Genomic DNA, 20,090 nt, shown 5'->3' on the forward strand with positions numbered 1-20,090 from the left:
GCAATGCCTCCAACTCCTTCTGCTTGCCTTGCAACTCTTCATCTTTCTTGAGCAACTCCTTGTCCTTGGCCTCTAACTATGCATCCATGTTCAGCAACTGCCTTTGCAAGGAATGGTTCATCTTCTCAACCTCCTCAAAATGCTTGTCTTGCCTTCATCAGCAACATGCTCTCTCCTTTCTTCATCAGCAACATGCTCTCTCCTCTCCCACTTCAACTTAAACACAACATTCTTCAGGCCATCAACAACTCCTTGATCCAGTCTGATGTGGGTGGATCAACCCATACAAAGAATCCATAGTCCTACAGCGTCTGCAACCACAAAATCCATAAAACTAACCAAAGCATTCATTACAAACACCAAATTGAGCAAAGAGTTGCTGCCTTACATTGCCCATCTTCACTACTACAGAAAAATTAACCGAGGTGGGCACCACAACCACCTTGGTCTAAAGGTCAAGGTAAATGGATCTTTACTGAGGCGGTTCAAATGCCCACCTTGGTAAATCAAATAAAAAACAAAAAAGAAAACCCCATGGACAGCCCTACCGAGCCTATCCATGCGCCGTCGCTTCTTGCTGGATCTATGACCCGTCACCACCATCGTCATCATGGAGCCTACTCAAAGCCTGGCCACCCCAATGGGCGCACCGCTAAAGAGGCCCTTCCTACCCCCACTGGATCTAGACACGACCTCCGCCGCCGAGGAGCGAGAATGGCTGCCCCTGTGGGTGCATCACCGGAGAGGCCCCTCCTGACCTCATCGGATCTGGATGCGACCCTGCCACTAAGGAGCGAGGTTGGCTGCCTCGGTGAGCGTGCCACCGGAGAGGCCCTCCCACCCTCACTGGATCTAGACACTGTTGTAGCTGCATAGCTTGCCTCTACTAGAGAAGATCATGGTGGATCTATAGGGGAAGGACCTCCGACGGTGGAAGGGAGGAGCGCTGAAGAGGGGGCAGCGGAGAGGAGCACGAGAGAGAGGGGGCTATCCTACCACCGAATAATGGAGGCGGGCAACCAGCCCGCTCGCCTCGGAGAGCCAAAGTCAAATGTTGCGTGAAAGTTTTTCTATAGTAGTGCTTGCACCTGTACTATCTACGCCCAGGATTTTCTATAGTCCAAAGAAATCCACCTTGGCGCCTTCATCTAGCATTCGCAATAAACTGGGGGAGATAAGCGAGAGGGGAATGCTGTACGGCACCCACGAGCCTCTAACCTCGACGTCGGTGCCGCCACAATGGCCGGTTGAAGCTGATCCCCGAGACGATCGGCTGCTTGATTTTGCCATGGCAAGAGCTCGAGCCACTACTGATCCACCTCCACCGCCCCTCCGACGACCCCCCTAGTCTCGGCGGCAACCCTAATCCCACCAGTTCGACGATGTTTGGGTCTGCGCGGGCGAAGAGGGAGAGAGAGAGAGAGACGAAAAGGGAGACGAGGGAGGCGTATTTCAGTTGAGGGGCACCTTACAACTGGGGCCAGACGCTACCCTTGCCGCGACTGCCACGTTGGACCGCCATGTCTACAAAACCGGACGCCTAAACCACCCGGGGGCTAAATCAGACGGTTTGTCAAAGTTTTAAGTGTTAGACGCCTGGTTATGTAGATGGGGGATTAAGTCATTAAGTAGGCCAGGTCCAATAGTTCAGGGTTATCTAGACTTTTTTTTTTCTTTCAAAAAAAGATCGAGATTTGGAGTCAATCCTGCGACGAGGCCACGAGGGGAACGAAATGGCCTCGTCGTCCTCCTCTGACTCCGGCCGCATCGCCGGAACCCTAGCCTTGCGTACGAGCTCGGCCTTAGTGGCGGCGTCGCTAATCCCGGGGCTCCCGGACGACGTTGCAACTGTCATCCTTTGCCTGCTCACCTTCCCCGACCAGTCCCGCCTCCGCGCCACCTCGCGCGCGTGGTGCTTGCTCCTCTCCGCGGCCACGCTCTTCCCGCTCCGCCGTAGCCTCCGCCTCCCGCGCCGCCACCTTCTCTGTCTCTTCCCCACCGACCCCTCACTCTCCTCCCCGATCCTGCTCGACCCCGCCGCGCCCACCGCCTGGTGGCCCCTCCCGCCGCTCCCCTGCTCGCCGCAGCTCTACGGGCTCGCTAACTTTGCCGCCCTCGCCGTTGGCCGCCACCTCTACGTCCTCGGCGGGTCTTGCTTCGACGCCCGCAGCTACCCTTTGGGGCAACCCTCCGCCTCGGCCGCGGTCTACCGGCTCGACCTTGCCAACTCTCGACATTGCTGGGAACGCCTTCCCGACATGCAGCTCCCGCGGGGGAGTTTCGCGTGTGCCCACACGCCCAGTGCTGGCGGGCTCCTTGTCGCCGGTGGCGGGTCCCGACACCCCATGTTCCCCTCCATCGGCAGCCGCACGGGCAGCACCGAGTGGTATGATGCCACCGCGCAGTCGTGGCACCTTGGTGCCTCGATGCCTCGTGATCGGGCTGGGTGCGTGGGGTTCTTGGCACGCGGAGCAGGGGACGGTGGTGAGGATGAGTTCTGGGTGATGGGCGGCTATGACGGATACACCACGTTGGGAGGCGTGGTGCCAAATGACGTGTACTGCCGGGATGCGGTGGTGCTTGGACTATGGAGTGGTAAGTGGAGGGTGATTGGAGACATGTGGGAGGAAGGGGAGAGGAGGCGTCTTGGCCCCATTGCATCTTTATCTGCAGATGATGGAAGAATTACCGAGGTGTTCATGCTAGACGGCAATGATGTCTTCAGGTCAGTGGAATTGTCTTTTGCTTTCCTTGCTTATAATTCTTTGTACACACGTTCCTGTTTATTTTATTTGCTTCAACTTAGTAGTTAATTTGATGTAATTTTTTGTATTTGAGTGATTGCTAAGTAATCTACCTTCCATTTTTACTTCTACTTGCATAGTGTAGACTTTTCTTCTGTGGTTGTCATGCTCCAGTTTAGTTATTAATAGGTTGTTTGGTTTGAGGAATGAGCTAGTCCATCATCTACTCATTCTTCACTTTTTTGTTTGGTTTGTGGAATGAATTATGCATTATCACCTCATTCCTCACAAGATAATAATTAGTACTAGTATGAGGAATGGAGTCATCCCACCAAATTTGAGGAATGGACTCATGATGCATCACCTCATGTAGGATGGAGTGGCTCCTCAAACCAAACACACTATAAATTTCACATGTTCGTTACTGAAGAGGCTGAACCATCTGTTTGATTGTTTACCTTTCATTTCTATTTGATTGTCTAATAATCAAAGTGTCCAAATTAATGTAATCTAGTGGATGTGTGGGGGGCTTGAGGACTGGCAGGGAGCAGCTTCTCACTTTGCTTGGCTCTAATTTCCACCACCGAGGCGTAGTCTTCCATTATGCTCAGTATCTGATCGTTTTAAGGATGCCCTACCTTTTGTTTGACAAACTATAAATTGACAAAAAAAATGATAATGATACCTTTGTGTTTCTTCCTGTTGTGTTCTGAGATTGTTGTTATTGTTATGCTGGCGCTTATTCTCTGATGCAACCGTGTTGTATTGTGGGGGATATCTCATGGAGAATCATTACATCTCTGTTTTGTTACACTCCCTGTTAATGCAAACGGAGAATTATGAGCGTTCATTGGAGGAACATGTGAAGCGAACTCTGTTTGATTTCTGGATTTTCATTGTCTGGTGGTTCTATTAGTGTGTAGAAAGCTGATGTGGGATTTCATAGTTTGTTGTCACCATTCCGCTTGTCAAGAAAGACCATTCTGGTATGATCAATTTATCGATGCTTTATATCTTCTCACCTTGAAATTGTCAACTGTTTGCAATGGCAAAATAGTTAAAACTACAGAACGTACTATCATCTCTTTTTCTTTTTTTCTGAAATTATGAACAGAGCAGTTACATATTACGGATATTTAAACCTACTAAATTTGATGATCAGAAGTCAATGTGTACTAGTTCTTATCTAATTTGGATTACTCACAATATTTTTGGTGGTTTTACATTTTCTTTGGTTCATAATATTGCAGTAAAGTTGTTTATATGGCTCTTTTTTCATGCACAAGTTTCTACATTTGTCTAGAGAAGGTGACAGTCCTAGTAAATAATGAACTTAAAATACAAGATCTGAGTTTCATTAACTCGGGCTGTTTACCTTGTCAAGTGCCAGCCACATGTGAAAGGGCCTTTAGCTGCGTTGGTTAGGTGGCTTGAGTAGCACTCCTCTGGTCCTTGGTTAGATTCCCCGTGGGAGCAAATTTTTAGGCTGGGGTTAAAAAAATCCCCTCGTCTGTCACACGCCAAAGCACAGGTCTATGGTCCGGCCCCGGTCGTGGTCATTATCCTATAGGCTATGGTGCCCCTGTGTATGGGTGGGGCAGGGGTTTGGGGGTTTTCTAACCTGCATGAGAAGGTCTTCTTCGTAGGCTGAGTTTGGTTTAGTGCCAGCCACACAGTGAGATTGTGCCAGGATTCAGGAATTTCATAGTAGCAATAGCATGTCATAAAGCCTTTTCTGTGGTCAATAATGTGTAGAGGTATAAGTTCCCTTGAGAACCTACTAGGCCACCACTTAAGACTCTTGCTTATAGGAGTAACTTACATGTGACTATATAACTAACATAAGTCTGACAACTTATTTGCTTCTTTGGAGGCCATCGAAATGAATAACCATTTCATCCTTTGGACTGAGTACTGTGTACACTGACATTCACTTCAGTTTACAGATATCTCCATGTCTGTTCAAATATCTGTTATGCGGGTATTACAGGTATGGAGTAAGCATGCTGTATTTGTGTTAAGAGCACTCCATATCTGTTCAGATATTTGTTACATTGTTCAGTTATTGTTGGTATAGTGTAAGCACACCGTGTAATTGGCGCATTGATCTGTGTAACAATCTGCATATAGCTCATCGTAATAAGGTCATCACTGCAGATTTTTCCTCCTGGTTCTTAGTACATATCCAAAAATGATTATAGATTGGGGGCCTAGTTGTGGTTGGATCCAAGTGTCCTTTAGTATTTTGATAAGTTGGTTGGGGTTTGTGGGGGGGGGAGAGCAAAGAGGCCATGTCAAACTTAGCCACTACCGTGGAACCATCAGAGAAAACTTTAAAAGTGAGATAGACAAATAAGAGGGTTGCAAAAAGAGAATAAAAACAATCACCTTATACAAAAAGATCAACCACGACCTAGATATAAAGATTTTTTATGAAGGTGGTGTTGATATAGTTATCTATGTTTCAGTTTATATTTTTTTCCCACAAGGTTCGAAACCGAATTTCATAACAAACGTAACGGAATTACAGATTTCAGTGGTTAAACAAAAACGTGGACAAGGCAACACTTCCATGAAAATGATCACCAAGGGATCAACCTCATGAACAAAAGCTACCACCACGAACTAGAAATGAAAGCGCAGCGAGTACCAAAAAACCGCCCGCAGTACAGGGCTCCTGCCCAAACAGCACGCAGGCCGCATACAGCTGATACCCTCACAACTAACATAAGGAACCAACTGGCGATCATCTTGAGATTGCATCTCCATGTCCTTGTTGTGGAAGAATAAGGCAATCGTCTTCACAGCTTCCACCCCTTGGATTACCTGCTTCTCCAGATCTTCCTTTAACAGACCTGCCCAGTAAATGATAAAAGAGCAAATCATACAAACAATCTCAGTAGGAGATTTAATTCTCTTGTTATCGAAACACAGAACGTTTCTGGTTAGCAAATAGCTGCCAGCCCCATGGCATACACCTGTTTACCCTGAGGTAAACTGTTACCAATCCAAATCCAATATTGATCAAAATTACCCGGTCTGCGGTTGTTAGTCGCTGAATTCTCACTCTTGGTAGTAGGAGAATTCTTACTCTCATCGAGAGAGGATGACACTAGGAGTTGGGGCAATTTTCTTGTCTATTTCTCACACAAGCTCACACAAATGCCATGTGAGCATCATAGCCCCACAAAGACCAGCCACACATGAGACTTATCCATCATTCTCCCCCTAAGTCTTGTGCGTCGTCTTGTGGGAGAGTTGAACCATCCCGGTCTTGGAGCAGAGCTCAAGGAACTTGATCCTCCCAAGGGGCTTGGTGAGCAGGTCCGCAAGCTGGTCCTTGGTGTTGATGTAGCTCGCCTTGATGCTCCCTTCCTCCAAACAGCCTCAGATGAAGTGGTACCTCACCCGGATGTGCTTGCTGCGTTCGTGGAACACGGGGTTCTTTGCCAGGGCCAGAGCGGACTTACTGTCCACCCTGAGCTCCACCGCTCTAGTGTCTCTGCCGAGGAGATCACCAAGCAGTCGAGCGAGCCAGAGCGCCTGAGTCGAAGCGGTGGAGGCCGCTATGTACTCGGCCTCGCAGCTGGACAGGGCCACCACCTGCTGCTTGACCGACTGCCAGCTAACGAGGCACTTGCCGAGGAAGAAGAGGATCCCGCTCGTGCTCTTGCTGGTGTCGATGTCGCCGGCGTGGTCGCTATCGCTGTACCCGATGAAGTGTGCCGCCCCAGGGCACCTCGGGTAGTAGAGGCCGTGGTCGAGAGTCCCCGCAACGTAGCGGATGATCCTCTTCACAGCCTGCTGGTGCTCCGTCGTCGGTCGCTGTATGAACCGACTAACGTAACCGACGGAGAATGCCAAGTCCGGCCGTGTGTGGGCGAGGTAGCGAAGGCTCCCCACAAGACGCCGGTACTGCGTAGCGTCCACCTCCTCCGTCGTGCTGTCGCGGCTCAGCTTCAGCCTCTCCTCCATCGGAGTGAGAGCTGGATTGCAGTCGGTGAGCCCAGCTAGCTCAACGACGCGCTTGGCGTAGGCGGTCTGTCGAAGCGTGATCCCAGAGTCATCCTGGTGTACCTCGATTCCCAGGTAGAAGGAGAGAGGCCCCAGGTCACTCATCTGGAAGGTGGCCTTCATCTCTTCCTTGAATGCCGCCACCTCCGCATCCTTGGTGCCGGTGATCACCAAGTCGTCGACGTAGACACCCACCAGCAGGGCATTACCTCCATTGCCCCGTCGGTAGATGGCCGCCTCGTGCGGGCTTTGCTCGAAGCCCATCCCCTTTAGCGTGGAATCCAGCTTGGCATTCCACGCCCTCGGTGCCTGCCGCAAGCCATAGAGGGCCTTGCGCAGGCGGAGCACCTTGCCCCTCCTTGCCGGGGATCGCAAATCCCGGCGGCTGGTGCACGTAGACCTCCTCCTTCAAGTCGCCGTTAAGGAACGCCGACTTGACGTCCATGTGATGAACACACCAGCCCTCCTGGGCAGCTAGCGCAAGGAGGAGTCGCACGGACTCCATCCGTGCCACGGGAGCAAAGGCGTCGTCGAAGTCGACCCCCTCCTGCTGCACAAAACCTCGTGCCACCAAGCGAGCCTTGTGCTTGACGATGGCGCCGGCTTCATCCCTCTTCAACTTGTACACCCACTTAAGGGTGATCGCGCGGTGACCACGAGGAAGGTCAGCAAGTTCCCAGGTGCGGTTCTTCTCAACCGCATCCATCTCCAACTGCATCGCGGCGCGCCATGCCGCGTGTCTCTCGGCCTCTGCAAACGACCGAGGCTCGTCGTCGTCACACGCAAGGTGCAACTGCGCCTCCAGGTCGTGAGGCACCGGTCCCGGCACCGGCTGGTCGCCGAGAAGGTTCTCCACCGTACGGTACCGCAACGGCTCGCCGTCGTGGTACGCGTCGACGCGCTCCTCGTCGTGAGAGAGCGGAGTAGCGAGCTCAACCGGGCCGTGCTCGACACGAGCTGGTGGTGGAGTAGACGTGCCCGGAGTGGTGCCTGTCGGTGCTGGAGTGCGTGGCGTTGTCGGCTGTGGTGGAGCCGGCGAAGAGCTCATCGCAGCCGAAGTCCTGGCTGGAGAGCGTGGTGTTGTCGGAGTAGCAGGTGCCGGGGTCGGTGGAGGCTCGGAAACAGGGGTAGACGCGCTCGCCGAAGAACTGCCTACTCCCCCAGCTCCCTCGAAGTGGACGTACTCGACAGTGAAGTCGTCGTACGTCGGAGCCGAGCCGTCGTCCACTGCCTTGTCCCACGCCCATCCTCGCCCTTTGTCGAACACAACGTCGCGCGCCGTGCGCACACGCTGTGTCTTCGGGTCGAGGATGCGGTAGGCCTTCGAGCCCTCCGCGTAGCCGATGAACACTCCCGGAGTGCTCCTGTCGTCGAGCTTGCTGATGTAGCCAAGCTCCTTGGCGAACGCGAGGCAGCCGAAGACCCGCAAGTGGGAGACCGCCGGCTTGCGCCCATGCCAAGCCTCGTACGGCGTCCTGCCGTCGAGCGCCTTGGTAGGCGAGCGGTTGAGGATGTAGACGGCCGTCACCACCGCCTCTCCCCAGAAGACAGCCGGCATCCCCCTCTGCTTGAGGAGGGCCCGAGCCATCCCCACAACCGTCTGGTTGCGCCGCTCGACGACGCCGTTCTGCTGCGGGCTGTACGGCGCGGAGTAGTGGCGCTGAATGCCCTCGTCAGCGCAGTACGACGCGAATTCAGCCGCCGTGAATTTGCCGCCGTTGTCGGTGCGCAGCACGCGCAGCTTGCGGCCGCACTCCGCCTCCGCAGCAGCCTGCGCGCGTCTGATGGTGTCCGCAGCCTCTCCCTTGCTGCCGAGGACCATCACCCACATGTAGCGGGAGAGGTCGTCGACGAGCAGCAGGAAGTAGCGTCGTCCTCCCGGTGTGGCCGGTGTCACCGGGCCACACAAGTCCCCGTGCACGAGCTCGAGCCTCTCCTTGGGTCGAAAGCTCGCCCGCTGGGGAAAAGGGAGTCGCCTCTGCTTCGTCAACACGCAGACGTCGCAGAGCTGCTCCACATGGTCGAGGCACGGCAAGCCTCGCACCATCTCCGTGGCACTGAGCCGCTTCAGGGCCTCAAAGTGAAGGTGCCCGAAACGCTCGTGCCATTGCCACGCCTCGTCGTCCCGACGAGCAGCGAGACAGAGGGTTTGTGCCACCTGCACGTTAAGGACGTAGAGTCGATTTGCGCTTCTGGATACCTTGGCAAGAAGGCGACGACGACGATCCCAAATCCTCATGACTCCGTCCTCAACCACCACGCGCGAACCGTTCTCATCCAGCTGTCCCAAGCTGATGATGGAGTTCCTCAACGCGGGGATGTAGTAGACTCCGGTGAGCAGCCTGTGCTCACCAGACACGGCGGTGAAGATGATGGAGCCGACGCCCTTGATCTCCACGCCGGAGGCATCCCCAAACTTGACGGAGCCTCGGACGCTAGAGTCAAGCTCGGTGAAGAACTCCCGTCGACCGGTCATGTGATGGGTGGCGCCGGTGTCGAGGCACCACCTGTCAGTCTTGTCGTTGCCGGAGCTATCGCCGAGGAGGGCGTGTGCTTTTGGCTCGTCAAGGTGGAGGAGAGCCGCTGCGGCCGGTGCCACTGGAGGTAGCTCGATGCTGGCATGTGCCATGAACAGAGCCGGCTCCTCCTCCTCCGCCTGTGCGACGTGGGCCTGGCCGCGTCGTGGCTGTCGACAGTCCTTGGCCCAATGGCCAAGCTGGCCGCAGTTGCGGCAGGCGTCGTCTCGTGCCGGCTTGTGCCTGCCGGTGGCGCCGCCCTGGGCGCCTCCGCGGGCATCACCCTCGGCACGTCCTCGCGCCCCGGCCTGGGCGTCTCTGCGCGCCTTGCGTGGCTTGCCACGCTTGCGGCCGCCTGTCGCGGAAGAAGGCTCCCCCTTCCTCCGGTCACCTTGGCTGGCAAGCCACTGCTCCCGAGTGAGGAGGAGCTTCCCGCCAGTGGTGATGGGCCCCGAGAGGGACTGTGGCTCATCGCTGTCGACGACCTTGAGGCGACCTATCGCCTCCTCGATCGACATCGTGGAGAGATCCAGCAGAGACTCGATCGAGCGAGCCATCTGCTTGTACTTCTCGGGGACGCAGCGGAAGAGCTTTTCGACAGCTCTCTCCTCGCCGTAAGTGTCGTCGCCGAACTGCACCATCTTCTGCAACAGAGTGTTGAGACGGAGAGCAAAGTCATCAACGTCCTCACCTGGCTTGAAGGCCAGGTTCTCCCACTCCTTGCGAAGTGCCTGCAGTGTGGACTTGCGGGCGCGGTCGCTGCCGATGCGTGCCGCAGCGATGGCGTCCCAAGCCTCCTTGGCGGTCCGCTTGCTGGTAAGCGAGAACTGCATCTCGGGCGGGACTGCAGCGATGAGAGCATCCAGCGCCCGTCGATCTAGGTCGTAGTCGACGTCGCCATACCGGACTGCCTCCCACATGTGCCGCACCTGGAGCTTTACCCTTATCACCGCAGCCCACTCGACGTAGTTGGTCTTGGTGAGGGTAGACCACCCACCGCCGGGACCGACGTCCCTGACAACAGCCTGGAGCCCGTGGTAACCACGGTACCGATCCGGGGAGAGAGAGCCACGCTGCCTGTGAAGGCCGCGCTCTCCATCGACCCGTCGGTACCGATCCGGGGAGAGAGAGCCACGCTGCTTGTGAAGGCCGCGCTCTCCATCGACCCGTCCGCCACCGTTGCCGTGCGCGCCTCCTCCAGGAGCGCCGCCGCCGTGCGCGCCTCCTCCAGGAGCGCCACCGGCGCGTCCGCGCCTGTCTGGGCTGCCGCCGCGCTCGTGGGCGTGCGCGGCTGCCCCAGGAGCGCCACCGCCGTGCGCGCCTCCTCCAGGAGCGCCGCCGGCGCGTCCGCGCCTGTCTGGGCTACCGCCACGCTCGTGGACGTGCACGGCTGCCCACTGCGCCGCCCGTGCTCGCGCTGCCTCCCTCCCTAGCAGCTCGAGGTCCGCGTCGGCGGTGTCGTCAGCGGAAATGGAGCTGCCGATGCTGCCGCGCAGAGCCTCGACCTCCGCTGCCGCCGCACGCGCTGCATTCGCCGCCTCCGCTCTGGCTGCTGCTAGCTCCGCCGCTGCCGGCCTCGACGCCCTTGCCGCCGCTCGCTCGCGTTCCTCTGCCGCGGCAAGTTCGGCCTCCTGCCGACGCCGCGTGCTCGAGGCGACCGAGCGCTGAGACTGCCCTGCGGACATGACGCGCTACCGGGGGGCTGCTGCGTGGGGAGAGGGCTGCTTCAGACGAGCTAGGAGAGGAGTGAACAGGAGCGGCCGGAGGAGCTGCTGCTGCCAACAGCTGGGGCTGTTGTGGGGCTGGGAGAGAAGATGAGCAAGAGATGCTTAGGCTACAGGATAATACGGCTCTGATACCAATTGTTAGTCGCTGAATTCTCACTCTTGGTAGTAGGAGAATTCTTACTCTCATCGAGAGAGGATGACACTAGGAGTTGGGGCAATTTTCTTGTCTATTTCTCACACAAGCTCATACAAATGTCATGTGAGCATCATAGCCCCACAAAGACCAGCCACACATGAGACTTATCCATCAGCGGTTAGACCCAAAAGCATACGCCATTAGACTCCATATATATTTGGCTGTCATACACTCAAAGAAGCTATGCTGCACACTTTCTTTCTCTGTGCAAAAGGCACAGGAACATTGCCTTTCCATTTGCGTTTAGCCGTTTACTCAAATTGTCTTTAGTGAGGATAGCATCTTGAAAGACCAACCACATGAAGGCCTTGACCTTTAGGGGAATTTTGGATTTCCAAATTTTCTTGCAGCTATGTATTCTTGCAAAGCTGTTTGTATGTCGACTTCACAGAGAGACTTCTCCCATTCCCAACTAGCCCTGTCCTTCTCAATGTTGACATTACATCTATGGACAATATCCTGCAATCTTAATTGATTTTGCCAAATCCTCATGTAACAACCTCCTGAAGGTGAGGCTCCAATTTTTCTGCTTCATGGTTTCAACTGAGCAGTCCCGCTCTTCACTTATAATATAAAGTTGAGGGAACTTATCTGCTAAGGTAACCTGGCCACACCATTTATCATGCCAAAAACTGGTGGCTTTTCCATTACCCACGATCATAGTCCTGCCCCTTAAGTAGATACATGGGCGGACCCAGCCTGATTTAAGGTAGTCCGTGGACTACTCTAGATTTTAGCCAAAAATATTATCACTAGTTAGATTTAGAAAGTCTAAATTAGAAGTCTAACATTCTTAAGTATTTTAGTCCCCAGACTATAGCTCGTGTCGACTGGTGCTCGATTGTGCTTGGTATCCGCTAAGTTTAGATTATATCTTAGTCTCTTAGATTATACACCATATTGATTGCGAGATATTTTTGTTCGGCATACCCTAGGTTCAAATCCTGGGTCCGCCACTGAGTAGATATGTCTAATTTTCAACAAATCATTCCACACAGGGGAATGCTTGTTGCTCTTCTTAAGATGTGTTATGCCCCCCCTTCTTCAAGTACTTGTGCACAATTTTCCGCCAAATCCCAGTACCATTTTCAACTTTCCACCACCATTTGTAAAGTAGGTTAACATTCATCCTTCTAAGCTCCTTGATCCCTAAACCCCCTTTTTCTTTGGGTTCAGTGATCCTGGACTAGACTTCCCCTGCCAGAAAAACTTTTTTTCTGACAGTGTCCATCTTATCATTGACAAAGGCAACAAATACATTGACATAGCATATACAGGCAGATTACTCAAGCAAGAGTTAATAAGTACCAATCTACCCCCAAGACTCAGAGTACTTCCTTTCCATCCAGCCAGCCTTTTGAACCTTTTCCTCAATTGGAAACCAGTCAGTCACATGAAGTCTAGAGCTAGATATAGAGACCCCTAGGTACTTAATCGGCCATTTTCCAATACAACAATTGAGCATATTGGAAAACTCCATACTTTTAATGTCATCTTGACTCACCATGATCACCTCACTCTTAGAGAAGTTGATTTTAAGCCTGACATAGCTTCAAGAGGAGTTTAAGGTTTGAAGCTTGATCCTTGTCATCTTGTAAACAAAGAATGGTGTCATCTGCATACCGTAGAATGGACACCCCTTTATCAATATATTCAGGCGCTAGGCCTTTGATCAAATTATTCCTTTGGGCAAGATTAATCATTTTAGCTAAGGAGTCTGCAACAATGTTGAACAGAAAGGGAGACAAAGGATCTCCTTGTCTGACTCCCTTGCCAGATTTGAAGTAGCTGCGAGATGATCACCAATTTAATCCACTCACACCATTTTGTACAAAAGCCCCTCTGCCTAAGACATTCAAAAAGGAATTCCCAATTGAGTTTGTCATAGGCTTTTTCATACTTTAGAACCAGCCCATCCTTCTTAATTCTAGTGTCATGCAAAATCTCATGAAGAGCCATGACACCATCCATAATATTCCTATCCTTCCACAAACCAGATTGGCTCTTGTTTATGATTCTGCCCAGTGCCCATGACCCTTATCTTGCCTTAACATCAAAGTCTTGGTGAAAATCTTATATATCACATTTAACAGACAAATAGGTCTGTTGAATTTTATTAGCCTCCTTAACTTTTGGGAGAAGAGTGATGATGCCATAATTAAATCTACCAATGTCCAACTCAAATCATGAAAATCCTGGAAGAGTCACTAAATCATCTTTGATTACTATGTTTCAGTTTACATGAGCATAAGCATCAGCATAAGCCGACATTCATAACAACTGTACACTTTTAAGTTTTTAAGTGGTCAAATGCAATTTGTTTACCTTAAACATGGTAGTTAATTCAGAGGTCCTTTGATGATTGGTGTCCTAGAGCTAATGATGTGGTGGATGGGTAAGCCTGGCAAGGCCCCAACTCTATCATCATCATTGGAGCTTGGCCTATATGAAATCACTGTCATCGCTGTGTCTTTGATGGAGTCTCTCCTATAGTGAACATTTTGTTGTTGGCCTCTGAGATGAGGTTATGTGGTTTGGCAGGAGCCTAGGGGATTTCATACCTGGTTGCCCTACCACGGTGAGGATGTTTAGATGAGGTTCTGGTCATGGTATTTTAAATTTATGACACAGGGCATGAATGTACCCTTCGAATGCAGAAGATTTTGGTGCATAACTACAGCCACCAGTAGTGACAGTATGTGCTCCAGTGAGCATGTAGTAAGCCAATGAATTTGACATGAATCAGAACTGTACTACTGTACGTCCTTGTTTTGTCAGTGAAAATAAAATATTGTATGCTAACTAATATTCTAATTGCACACTTTCAGTTCATGCTACCATTTTAGAATCTGTGGACTAAAAAACTTGCATGTGCAATGCATGCTTTTAATGTGGTGACGTGATGGAGAATAGGGGCAACACTTTTAGCGTTAATGTTATCAATTAGGCAAGGTGGTGCTGATTAAAAGGACACATTAGTGTTATTGATTGTTGGTGAAAGCAGGGTATGTGGGCTCAACAAGATTTGATTAGGTTAATACATACACTTGATCAGATAGGTTGGATTGACCTATATATGATAAGGTTCATACATCAGTGGATTGGAAAGAAACCTACTAAGATCTTTTACATACGTACTTGTATGTAGATACTACAGGCTCGGAAACTCAAGTAACCCCGATGCTAGAATATATAACAAAACTGATTGGTGAATTACATTATTATAGCCTAATACAAGGTTCTCATGATGCCACTTAAGTAGTAGCCTTGTAGGTTGAAAGTGTGAAACATTGTCATATCTTAGTGCCTAGGTGCAACAAACAAGGAGCTGCTGCCTGCTGGTAATGGAATGGACACATATGGGCCTTAGGTTCAAACAAAATCGCTCTAGTGACTCAGTGCATGTAATAGGCAAGGATCTGAAAACCAGATTGCAATAAACAAAGTTACCAGCCACACTGTGTTCTATCTGCTCTATCAAACGGCGGACAATAGGCAGCTGCTGTGTCAAGATATTAGCTAATCAGTTTTTTACTGTTTTAATTCATACTGAAGTACCAAAAATATATGTAAACCTGTGGAGAAATTAGTGAAAACAAGCAAAAATTATTCGGCATCACCATTGTCATGTGGCTAGGCTAGCAATCAGGGGCATTAGTGGCCAGGTGTCATGTGGCTAGGCTAGCAATCAGGGGCATTAGTAGCCAGGCTAGCAATCAGGGGCTACAAATTAGGAGAATTATTATCTCAAGTGGTCAGTGGCCTATTTATATCGTATAATCAGCCTTGGATGATGAATCAAGCAATAACAAACCAATTTCCTAATCTCTCTCCTTCTCAATCTCACCCCCTTCACCGGCCATCCTCCTAGCAATGGTTGTCCCCCAACGCCCAATGATCTAAGGATCCTAGCATCTGGGATCAGCTTGCTTTGGTTTCGATCCATTCCCATGGCTTCTGCTGCCAACAATGCCTTACGGCCCCTTGTTGAGGGGCTCCATAATATGTCCACAACGTTGGATCGCTTAATGGCGCTGCTCGAGGCAAAGACTGCATGTGAACGCCTGGTGGCAATACGCCTACAGGCAGCAGCACGTCGCTGCTGGCACGCCGGCGGGTGCAGTCTCTCTGTGGGGAGCAGCGTCTGGCTATTATCTCCAGGGCCATCGTGTGGCCATCATCGGAGGAGCGGGCAGCGGTGCGCCTGCAAGCAGCAGGGCGAGGTTTCCTTGTTGGCAGATGGTGCGGAAGACCGCGCATGCTGCTCAGCCCGTCGCTGCAGCAAATCGCAGCTTGCACGTTCAACCACTCGGGCTCGCCTATACGTCCTGCGGCTCCAGCTGAAGTAGAGATATGGTTATGCGGTCTCCCGGTGCGGCGAATGACCAGCACAACCCAACATCAAGCACCGATGGCGATGGCCGTCTCATTTGTTCTGGCACTCACCTTGGTGCTGGGCAGGTCCAGCGTACTAGTGGGCTGGTACATCCTCCACTCTTCATTCCACATGAAGCTAGCGGTTGGGCTCCTTCCATGGGATCCAGGTGGACATAGTTGCAGTTCAAATTTATTTTACATTTTAAATAACAAAGGTAAGCCGAGATGTGAAAGGCTTAACCCTAGGTCACGTCAAGTAGGTCTATTTGTTATTATCTCCAGGCTAGCAATCAGGGGCTACAAATTAGGAGAATTATTATTATCTCCATGTGGTTAGTGGCCTATTTATATCGTGTAATCAGCCTTGGATGAATCAAGCAATAACAAACCAATTTCCTAATCTCTCTCCTCTCTCAATCTCACCCCCTTCACCAGCCATCCTCCTGGCAATGGTTATCCCCCAACCCCCAATGATCTAAGGATCATAGCAACTATAATATATTTAGACCTGTGGAGAAATTAGTGAAAACAAGCAAAAAGTATGTAGATTGAGTGCCAATGTGAGGACATGCTCACATAGGGGATCACTTGGGAGTCCGCATCACCATTTTCCTCCCCGGTGCTCCTCGTCAAGAAGCATGATCACAATTAGCGTTTATGCGTGGACTACTGCACCATTAACGACAAAACTGTGAAGGATAAATTTCCTATCCCCATCGTGGACGAGCTACTTGATGAACTGAAGAGGGTGCAGTTCTTCACCAAAATTGAACTTCATAGCAGCTACCACCTGGTGTGCATGCACCCTGATGACATCGACAAGACGACGTTCCGCACGCATTGCCACTTCGATTTTCTCGTGATTCCATTTGGTCTCACCAACGCACCGACAACCTTCCAAGCTTTGATGAACGATCTCCTAAAGCCCTTCATCTGTTGTTTTGTACTTGTTTTTTTTTTATGATATCCTCGTATATAGCTCCTCGTGGGCTGAGCACTCACACATGTCAAGATTGTGGTGCAACAGATGCGTGGCCATCATCTCTTCGCCAAGTGCTTCTTTGGCGAGCCCTTGGTGACGTACCTTGGCGACATCATCTCGGCCGAGGGCATCACCATGGGTCCGGAGAAGGTGGCTGCGGTGGAGGCCTGGCCACAGCTGCGCACAACACGTGCCCTGCCCAGTTTCCTGGGTCTTATCGGGTATTACCAGAAGTTCATCGACGGCTAGGTGGTGTGGCCGGCCCATTGACGACATTCCTCGGAGGCCTTCTCATGGTCAGCGAAGGACGACACGACCTTCATGGCCCTCAAGCTGGAGCTGATGTTGGTGCCCCTCCTGTAGCTGCCCGACTTCGACAGACGCTTCGTCGTCGACTATGACGTGTCTGGCGTGGTGCTGCACTAGGGTGATGGGGTTGTTGCTTTCTTCAGCGGTGTGGTGGCCCCTCATCATTCCAAGCTGCCAGCCTATGAGCGTGAGCTCATCAGCCCCGTGAATGCCATTCGCCATTGGCGGCCCTACCTGGGGCTGTCAATTCATGGTCTGGAGGGGACCGTTGGAGCCTCAAGTTCATCCTTGACCAGCGCCTCATGACGATTCCGCAACACAAGTGGGTCATCGGGCTGTTCGGCTACGACCTCTCGGTTGAGTATTGGCTAGGCAAGTTGAACACGACGCCTGATGCTCTCTCGCCAGGATGAGGACTTTCGGGGCCGCACTTCAGCATCTTCGATACCCTGTGGGCCAAACTTTAGTCGGGTCCTCTGGCCTAAGACCTCTAGACATAGTTGGCCACGGGCACGGCGCTTACCAGCTGTCCCTGGTCGATGGTCTGTTGCTCTTCCAGGGCTGTGTCTTTGTCCCTGACTCTGCCCTATGGCCGCAGCTACTGCGCGATGCCCATGCCATGAGGTCGGCCATGAGCGGACCCAGAAGACACTTCATCACATGCGTGCCTCCTTCCACAATGCCCATGCCCATTGGCTGGCTAGTGCACAACGTCATCCGTGGCTGTGCGGTGTGCCAACGCATCAAGATGGAGCATCTCCATCCGGTAGGTCTTTTGCTGGAGCAACATCGCTATGGACTTTGTCGAGGGGTTTCCTTGGGTGGGTGGCAAGTCAGTCATTCTCACAGTCATGGATTGCTTCTCCATGATCTGCTACTCCATGCTGGCGCAGTTGATCGCCTTGAGCCACCCCTACTCCGCCTGCTCTGTTGTCCGTTCCTTCTTCGACAACACATGCGGCTCCACGACATCCCTTGCTCGATTGTGAGTGACCATGACCCAGTCTTCACCAACAACTTCTAGGAGCAGCTGTTCACGCTAGTCGGGGTCCAGCTCTTGCTACTCAGCCTTCCATCCTCCGACGGACGGACAGTTGGAGGTGACCAACCGCATCATTGTCATGTACCTGCAGTGCTTGGTCGTTGATCGGCCACGTTCCTGTCCACGATGAGTTCCTTGCTGAGATACGGGCCAGGTTGCTGCCGGCCCAGGAGCAGGACAAGAAGCGCCGCATGGTGGAGTTTGCTGCGGGAGATTTTGCCTCCAGCCCTCCACCACAGAACGGCGGCTAGGATCACTCCGGCTTCCTTGTCCAAGCTGAGCCCTTGCTTCTTTGGGCCCTGTCCAAGATTGTGCGTGCTCTTCTCAACCGTGGCCTATTGGCAACACTTGGTCTAGTCGGAGGGTCGTACTGCAGCAGAGGCCACTCGAGGACAAGCTGTTTGTCGGGAAGGAGGGAAGTGTTGCGGCCTCGTTCGTGGGCCGGCAATAGCGCTGACGCTCTAGGCGGCAGCCCAGCCCTCATACCGGGAGGGAGCCACACCGGCGGCATGCTGATCAACATGGTGACAACAGGAGGGAATTAAGGAATAATTGTTAGGCAAGTTTGTTAATGTTAGAATTAGCCGTACAGCCCCGTTGGGCCTTGTAGCTGTAGTTGGGCTGGACCCTCTTTATTGTCGCCCAAGCTACCCAGCGCTGCATATATGTAGATATGATTTGTACCACATTGTCTACTAATATAGGGGAAGAGTAACCACATGTCAACCGAATTTATGTTTGGGCCTTTAACTTCAGCACTGCTCACTCAAGAGGTTGGAATTGTCTACAACAAATTTCTCTTACCTTCCATTAAGATGAATTGATACTTCCATATAGGGATGATTTAATTGCATGCAGCTAATGGCTTGTTTATTGAAACCATCTTTTTTGTTGTCTTATAATATCTAAATTGTTTTGCTCTTTCTGAAATGTGCATGTTCATGTTTTGCAATTCACAAGCGTTATTAACTTATTATTCAAGCCCCATTCTGTTATCCGGGCCATCCTCTATGTAAAAAATCTGTGCCATTTTTTGGCTCAAGACTCATATGTCACTTATATTCTCTACATGACTGTGTTCAGGTATGACTTCGCTTCAAACAGGTGGCTGAAAGAGGCAACCACGAGAAGAAAGATCCCAAACACTGAATCTTGCGGTTTCATACCAATGAACGGGGAACTGTACGTGCTCAGATCTGCAAAAGTTCGTGTTGAAGCCTCTGGTCCGTGGAGGCAGCTGAAGAAGAAGCTAGCTATGGAGTTTCAGGTGTACAACCCTGTGACGAAGAAATGGAGAGTGCTCACCACGCATCCACCTGTTGATGCACCCATTGATTTCAGGACTGCAGCTCTGTGTACAGTTGAGTTGTAGATCGATTGGTGGTCACCATTAACTGTAAAGATTCAGGTGGCAAGCGCAAAAATCGATTGCAAATATAGCTGAAAATGTCTAATGCTTGAAGTGCCCCCAGCAGATAGTTGAAGGTTTGTGTGCCAGCGTGTATATACACAGTAGAGGTAACATATGTTCTACATCGCAGGAACTGGTGTCTTTGGTGCTGAATGTGATTGCTGCTAACAAGGAAGATAAAAATTGCACCAGCATGTTCTTATTATTCTGTCAGAATCACTGTTTACCTACACGGCTGTTTCGCCTGTTTAACGCCCTGTAAATAGTGTATAGTGGCTTGCCGTGTCCGTTTAATCCTGTTTAATCAACATTTAGTTTGTTTAAATGGCCTTGAATAAATAGCTAAAAGATAGGTGATCGTTTAGTCTGTTTAAACGTTTAGATTGACACTGGTCAGAATATATTTTTTCTCCTGAGATTGATTGTCACTGGTCAGAATATAGTTTTTCTTCTGAGATTTTTAAAAGATTGCTAGTTAAGTGTCCGTCCAGCTGCTACGGGCAAGACATGTAGAATCTCTGATATACAACAAAATAGGCAAAACATATGTGAAATTTAATGACATGCAACAAATATTAGAATTGGATAAATATTAAGCAATCTAACAATTTAGTTAGTGATTTTGAGATGCTATTGGGCCTTGGTCGTAAACTCGTAATTGTACTAACAGTTTTAGTTGTTAGAATAGATGCACAGCAGAGGGCAGAACCCTAATATTTCAATATAAAATCACATTCATATCATTGCTCATATTTGTTCCTTCAATTCAAAA

At 51.1% G+C, this 20,090-nt stretch overlaps 1 protein-coding gene across 1 annotated transcript; it reads left to right on the top strand.

The window, feature by feature from the left end:
• Window positions 1-1,685: 1,685 nt before the first annotated feature.
• LOC136471596 (F-box/kelch-repeat protein OR23-like) lies at window positions 1,686-19,787 on the top strand. The gene is made up of 2 exons (XM_066469340.1): window positions 1,686-2,725; window positions 18,991-19,787. Exons 1-2 carry the CDS (start codon window positions 1,734-1,736, stop codon window positions 19,277-19,279), a joined length of 1,281 nt encoding a protein of 426 aa, XP_066325437.1. The 5' UTR covers window positions 1,686-1,733; the 3' UTR covers window positions 19,280-19,787.
• The last annotated feature ends 303 nt before the right edge of the window (window positions 19,788-20,090 follow it).

The sequence above is a fragment of the Miscanthus floridulus genome, chromosome 8 (genome assembly GCF_019320115.1).
Source record: "Miscanthus floridulus cultivar M001 chromosome 8, ASM1932011v1, whole genome shotgun sequence".
Classification (NCBI taxonomy): Eukaryota; Viridiplantae; Streptophyta; class Magnoliopsida; order Poales; family Poaceae; genus Miscanthus; species Miscanthus floridulus.

Excerpts from the sequence above, each read along its gene's own strand:
- LOC136471596 (XM_066469340.1), top strand. The coding sequence starts at position 1,734 with ATGGCCTCGTCGTCCTCCTCTGACTCCGGCCGCATCGCCGGAACCCTA. Across the intron at positions 2,726-18,990 it reads GACGGCAATGATGTCTTCAG|GTATGACTTCGCTTCAAACA; the intron begins GTCAGTGGAATT and ends GACTGTGTTCAG.